General features: G+C 35.2%; 1 protein-coding gene across 1 annotated transcript; it reads right to left on the bottom strand.

Moving 5' to 3' along the window:
• Positions 1–2201: 2201 nt before the first annotated feature.
• On the bottom strand, positions 2202–6608 carry LOC137397112 (uncharacterized). Its single transcript, XM_068083398.1, has 4 exons — positions 6433–6608; positions 4466–4625; positions 3626–3818; positions 2202–2425 (listed from the first exon to the last, which is right to left on the bottom strand). Exons 1-4 carry the CDS (start codon positions 6606–6608, stop codon positions 2202–2204), a joined length of 753 nt encoding a protein of 250 aa, XP_067939499.1.
• Between the last annotated feature and the right edge of the window lie 981 nt (positions 6609–7589).

Here is a 7589-nt window from a genome sequence, read left to right as displayed (position 1 = left end):
CATGTTTAGGTGGGTGTGGTTGTTTGTGGCTGGGTGGGAGGGTCAGTGTGAAGGGTGTGCATTGCTAAAACTACCAGTATACTGACAGCTCACATTCCACAAGCAACAAAACAACATAAAGCTATCTAGGAAACACGTTGACTGATTCACATTTTAGGTTCATAAATTATGAAGGTCAACATTGCACTATTATCAAGCCTTTCAAAAATCAAGAGTAGTAAAGACTACTAAATTAAGCCAAGACTAATTGTTGATTACCTGTGAAAGTTAACCATACTGTGAGAGTGATTCAATAGACAAATACACCAATGACTAGCAAAATGCTGTATAGACTACAGACTAGTGCTTTGAGCACCAACTACAGAACTTGGCTATCACTGAAAGCAAATACCTAACAACACCTAACAACTACCCTGATTTCTGTAGGTAAATGACGAAGTCTGCAACCCTCTACAGAGTTGCACATTGGAAGAGCAGAAAGCTGTGATAATATTTTCAATGCTGATAGGAGTAGAGCTGAAATAATTTACAGACAGTCGTATGAAAAACGTATGAAAGTAAAGGTAGTAACAGAAAAATGTCTAGAAATGCCAAAACACTGTGATTCAAATTTGAAACTTTTGTCAAAAGCCTGTTGAACTTGAATGGAAGATCTAGGAGGCCTGTTGGGGTCTAAAAGTTTAAGATGACAATATCTGGGGAAATAGGTCATGGCGAAAGTAGTTTGGGTTATGAAGTGTTCCAAGTTTGCTTCCTTTCAATCTGTTTCTGTCAAACACAGTACATACTGTGATGTGCAACACCAGTTTCATTAAAGTCAGGCTCACATAAAGAAAAATGTTGTCAACTGGCACTATTCTTCAAACAATTCAAACCACACACAGCCAGAATTTCTCCAAAAGAGTTCTCCAGTGTTAACTGAGAGTCTCACAGACATATAGCTCCAAGTAAAGCTCTCGGTGGCTATTATCTGTTTTGTCACATAAAGGACGCTCTATGTGGAAATCAGTTTTCTACTATGAAAGACGCATAAGAGAGCATGTGAGAGCATGCCGACTTACACTAGACGACTTCTATCATAGTCACATCAGAAAGCAAATAAAGCATTAAAACAAATGTAATACGATGCAGGAAGCCGGTGTAGAAAAATGAGATACTGTACAATATTATATGATTCAAATAGAAACTTCCAGATTAAAATGTGTCTTTACTTATTGAATCCCCCTTGTACCTGATGAGCATGTCTGGCTCTAGACTCTGTTTTGCGCATGATATTTCTTATCTGGCTCCATTTCTTGAGTATCTCATCTTCGAGAAAGTCAGTCATGAGCGTTTTTGTTCTTAGACGCTCCCCCATATACTTATCCTCTAGCTGTTTGTACTTGGACTCCAAAGCATTGATCTTCAACAAGTGAAACAACCTGATGACAAAGGTTGTCTTGAAAGCACTAGTACTGCTATATGCAAGACCCTTCTACTAACTTAGACAAAGTATTTATTAGGTTACGATAGCTGGTAATCACTACCTGCAATTTGTGGAAATTGTCAACAAGTCCTATACATTGTTCAAACATGTAACTCCACAATTAAAAGTTTAATATTTTATCACATCATCTAGCCCACAGCTAGAAACGTTCTCTTTTATCATGTACAACCTGACAAGACAATCTATTGCGCAACGTAGTTTTATGTCGCATGATGTTACAAAAACAGCTTTGAAGTTAGCAGTACAGAAAGACAACTTGATAAAAGGTAGCATACATCTTAGAAATAAATCATTAAATGGTATAACAGCCATATTTGAAAAGATAATATGCTGATGCAGAATATATTATATCATAGATTTTCTGAAGCGTATTTCCCTATGAAAACATTTTATAAATATTATTTTTACTTAAAAAGTTGATTCATGACCCACAAGACCTCCCATCCAGTTATACATAACAAGTTTATAAAGAATGATGCCTTTGCAAAGAATAAACAGAGTTAGGATTGATTAACTAAATATAATTTCAGCAACTTCAGAGGCTTTTAGAACTTGCATCGTTATCCAAGTTGACAACCTGTCATGTTTATTTTTATAGGTATTACAATTATCTATTGTTTTAGTGACAAGATATTGAGCATTGTTCCAATATTGTAGCCTCTAAACAAAGCTTATTTTATTAAAATAATAGTATAGGGAGTAAGAAAATGCTATGTTAAACACTTGGCAATAAAATAACAACCTGTTCATCCCTTTTATGATGAATCTTTTGCACCGTCTCAGCTGTTTCCTTGTCATACTCAGCAAGTGTTTGAGAAGTGAACTTGAAGATTTGTTCCAAACTCTCTTCCTTCTCAATCATCCCTTTCTTTAGCTTGTTTATCTTATTGTTCAGTGACTCTTCAAGCTGTTTTAAAGTCATAATCTGGTGAGACTCTCCTGAAACAAACCAAGGTTCACATTCAAATACTCAGTACAGTAGGCTCTGTGCAAGATTTGAAACTTTTATTAAATTTATCTAAATGTGTTCATAATACAATGCTATTTAAAAACAACACTAGCAAAAAAGTTGGGTAACGCACAGCAAATGTCATCAAACAGAAAAATACAATATTTCACCATTATTCGAGCTAAAACCATAAAAGCTCGTACAATTTTAAAAACTAAAAAGCAATATTTACAGTAGTATCATATCTATTGGACACATGTTCATCATCATTTCATGAATCACAATATAGTGGAAAATTATAGTTAGTATCATAAAAATCTTAATTTACATCACAACCATCCATGACCTATCAATGAACAAGTCATATCGATTTTCCGTGATACCATTCTGACTAAATTAATTCGAATGGATTTTCGAACAATTGATATACCTCTAATATTTATGCCATATCTTGAGATTAAATGCAGATATTGTTTTACAATTAAATGCCTCTGTTCAGAACAAAATTTGCTACAAGATAAGTATAAAATTGTTTAGTGAATCCAAATCTGGCAAAATTTCTGACGCTTAATTTTGCATTGAACAAATGTGGTGAATTTCTTATTTCCATGACATTCGCGATCTGGTTTCCCAATTTGAAAAAAATAATTAGAAACAGAATCGCTTATTAAATCTTTTCGATCAGTTGCACGTGATTGGCAACAGGTTTGTTTCATTGGAGACAAAATTTGATTGGTTTAGCTAATGTTTAGGCCTCCGAATGAAAAAAATGAAACCATGTTGAGAAGACGATACATTGCTTACGGTCTGTACTTAAATAACCGCCATAGCCGAGACATCGGCTAATGGTAGCAAAAGTGTTAAAAAGAATGTGAAAAGGTGGAAGCAATTCTACCGATGATCCGTCACTAATCTAATAATTAAATAGGTATAATAACAGTTGAAAATCAAGGTTGTTTTGGTAAAACTATTTATATTTGGAACCACTCTGCATAGTATTTCTTTATAAAAGTTTCGCTAAATATTTTACTATTCCAATTTGCCAGTTAGTGTACGAGGTAAACTATTTATCTCAAACTAATAATAATTACAAGGTTTTAAAGATTAATTTAGACAGTTTTATTTTCTCTATAACTTGATGAGTTCTCTTTATAATCTATGCACAATGCTTTGACCACCGTTACTCTTACCATCATCACAAACTTTTTCTTTGCAAATGCATTCAATGCAGATCATCTTCAGACATTTATCACATCCCAAACTAATTGGCTTGTCAGTATGATCAGCACAGACTCTGCTTTGCTGACTCTTTAGTAGCTCATACTGTTCCATGTTTATGGTTGGATGAACTTTTCCAATCTCTTCATGGTACTCTCGATGAACCTAAAATGTAAAGTGTGTCAAAACAAATTCCAAAAGTTCACCAAATACAGTTGAATTAGATGCTCATCGAGAGAGAAAGTTATGAAATCGCTGAGTTATATTAGGCCACCAACAACACTTCCCATACAACAGCTGTCTGCAATAAACCCCCTGAAGGAATTAGCAGACCAAGTATTTCAATGTGGTTGCACTCCTGTAATTCTCATCACAAATCACTAAAAATAGAAAATCTCACCAAAAATATAGTTTGTTAACCAAATTGATATATTTGATTAGCTAAGCTCATTTAATAGCTTATCCTAACCTATTCTTATCTACTGATATTTACTGAGATATGAAACCAAAAGATTAATAAACCAATCGCTTATCAATAGATAATTGAGACCATTTTGTTACAATGTCCACAGTTATTGGGGATGTTTGTTTATGAATAATTACCTTGACAACATTGAATGAACTTTAGCTGTGGCACAAACTATTTATTGTAAGTCATCAGTTGTGAGAGGAAAAGCAAATCTGACAAACTTCAAGTGATAAATTCGCCAGCAAGTTTTTTATTTAGCAATATTTTTATTAGCAATTTTATTTTTTCCCAAAACCTGATGTTGAAACTTCAAATAAAAAATAATTTATCCACTCATTCATACCTCATGATGCTTGACACAGTAAATTGTATCACACGGAGGACAATAAGAAAATGCTTCCTCATTATCCTTTCCTTTAATTGCACAGATATCACATGACTTCGTCTTATCCTTGGCTATATCGTATGCTGGCAGCTGGTTAAGTGGTACTTCACATACTTGACTGTAACAAGCATACAAAAATTGAAAAACTGAATGACATTCAGGTCCATGTGAAAAACATTTTCTTAGAGTGAGTTTACCGTGCATATTTTCACTACTTTGAACTCAATGAGAAAGTTAATGATGGAGATACAATTTAGTTTAGAGTGGGATCAAAACTTATGTCGCTTCGACTTACTGAATTTAATATCCCAAAATTTTAAACCATTGTATAGTTGTATCGGTATAGGAGTGCCTTCTATATTATTTTAGTTTTTCTTGGATAGTCAAAATTGTTTCCTATATATATATATACATATATAATATATATATATTTTTTTTTGTTTCACTGTTTATATGTGTTCCACTTTCCATTGCACTTTCCATGCCAAGCCATGCCAAGAGGAGCCAGTCAGCCGCAATTTGACGCCATTGGGTTCTAATCTTATCCTTGCCGACAATTAAGGTTAAGCCAATGGAAAATGCTTTTAGGCCTGGTATTCTAAGCGCTTGGCTTCCTAGTGTAGGATATCTTTATTTGCTTGGCCTAATTCTAGATTGATTGCTATGTCAGTAATGGCCTTAGCAGTATCATGCCAATGGTCTCTATTTCCATATTGTTGAAGTTGTTGGGTCCTCCTTCATTGGTAGTCGTCCAATGCCAGGCAAGTGACATCAGCTCAAGATGTTTGGCTCTGAGCCACGTAGAAAGAACTCTTTTGGCCGAGACAATTTCGCCAAAGGTGAGCTGCGCTTGTCTTCCTTTATCTGCCATTTTGTTGGCTCACGTATAATCACTAGTGGTAGTTGATGAGAAGGTACACAGAGCCACTTCTAGGTCTGCAAGATATCACCGATCTTGGAGGAAATTGTTCCACTGGAAAAGTCGATGTGGTACACCATGTTGTTGTATTAGTCATATTGAAAAACCTGGTCATATGACATATGCTGGTATGTGCTTGGGCAAACAAAAGCAGCAAAATGTTGAAAGACAAGGTGCCACTCCATCCTGAATTACAGAGCCCACAATTATCTTCCATCTTTACAAGTATGGCGGTAACATTGTCTCACATTCACTTATGTGTGTAAATTTGTTTTGGGAAGCTTAGCAAGGCCAGGGCATCCACCTTGGTCAACTAAAGTTTCAAAGTCTGAGTAGCTAAAACTTCAGTAGACTGGTTCTCTTTATTTACAGGCTTTGGCAATTCCTCTGCAACAACTGAGTTGCAGAGGAATTATAATCAACATAGTGGTTACCATAGTAATCAGGGAGACGCAAAAAGTTACGCCTACCCTGCCGCCACATTTTTCCTAAAGCTTGTTCACCTTTTATGTAGCCCCAGCAACGACCACTCGGCTGCTAAAAGTGATCCAATTTGATTTATCCACTGCTCTGCTGGCTAGCACTTGAATAGAGACATAACAAAAACCAGTCTTATGCTATAAGACCTTGGAGTCAATATGTCAACCAACTTTGGCACCTCAAGAAGATTATTTGATTCTTGCATAGCAATTGTGTTGATGACCCTTGAGTCAAATTAGTTGAGCATCTGTCTTTGGTGGTTACAATAATGATGGTGTGTTTGTGTTAGCCATTTGTGTTAGCTGTGAACATTTTGCATGCATTAACACATCTCTGGCAAATATTTAATGACAAACGATGCCGACTCGCTTGCCTTCTAAGAACTTTCTCTTCACAATTCATTTTCAAGTTTGAATAGAAATTTTTTTAACTCTGTTTAAAGAGAATATTCATGCCAAGAGTTTATGTAAATCAAACATTGACCAGCTTCCAAACATGAAACAAACACCATCACGGAGCAACATACCTACAGTCTTCCAATGGACAAATTAGAATGTTATTCTCATCATAGAAGCCAGTCAGACATTCAAGGCAATGTACATGGTTGCAGGTAAGTCGACGAGGATTGGGTAGAGCTACTCCTTGTCTCAAACAGAAACCACATTCTACGGCAGGTGGAACAATCTCTTCCATGTTAGCCATGATAGAAACTACAAATATGATTTAAATATCTATATCCCAAAGTTGACTGCATGGTCTAGACTCTAGTTGACAGTAAACACACAAGTTGTGTAAATTTATGCTTGTATTACACCTTAGTATTTTCTGACAGGTAACTCAAGTTTTGACCAGATTATATTTATACATATATTTGTACATGTATATCTTAATTACCATTTTTTTCAATTATATCTCCAGAAACACCAATTAAGATCACAACTAATTTTGAAAAAAAGTAGTAACTTCGCCACTGATTGATCTTGATACAGAAAACATGGCATGTAATAAATTGTGCCTGATGGGTTCAACACTTGTAACCCAAACAGAAAAGGTCAAGGCAACACTCAATGCATTTACCAACAATTAACCAAAAATATACATGATCAAACATTGACATGTAATCAGTTTTAACAATTATCTTTAGCTCACCTGGAAACATATTACCCTCGCATTTTATTACCACTGTTTTAGTTGAACTAATAAACGTAACAAGCCATATAATGTAACACTTCAGCGATGATTGGTTTTGACGCATATTGTAGCTTCCACAGTGCGACAGTAAAAATAGTAGCCTAAGCAATAAAAAAATTAAAATGAATGTTGCAAATTGCAACTAAGTTATTAGCATGATGGATACCGGCCAGCATTTCAATTTTGATTGTAAGACAATTAGGTACACAAAATAACAAATAAGAAATACCGTTGGCTAAAAGCTTAATCAGACAAGTGGTTTGAGTGCTGAGTGTGTAGCAATTACAAGTACAGTGCAACCTCGGTTCTCGAACACAATCCGTTCCAGAAGGTTGGTCAAAAACCGAGTTGTTCGAGATCCGAAACAGGTTTTCCCATTAGAACTAATATATATAAGTTTTAATCCGTTCCAACACCCTGAGTGTTTACCTTTTTAGTATTTTATACATTATTGTATGCATGAAATTGCACATTAAAATGCTGACCAACACA

The sequence above is a fragment of the Watersipora subatra genome, chromosome 5, assembly GCF_963576615.1.
Source record: "Watersipora subatra chromosome 5, tzWatSuba1.1, whole genome shotgun sequence".
Taxonomy (NCBI): Eukaryota; Metazoa; Bryozoa; class Gymnolaemata; order Cheilostomatida; family Watersiporidae; genus Watersipora; species Watersipora subatra.
The sequence above is the reverse complement of the archived record's forward strand: the minus strand, read 5'-3'. Positions and strand labels throughout refer to the sequence as shown.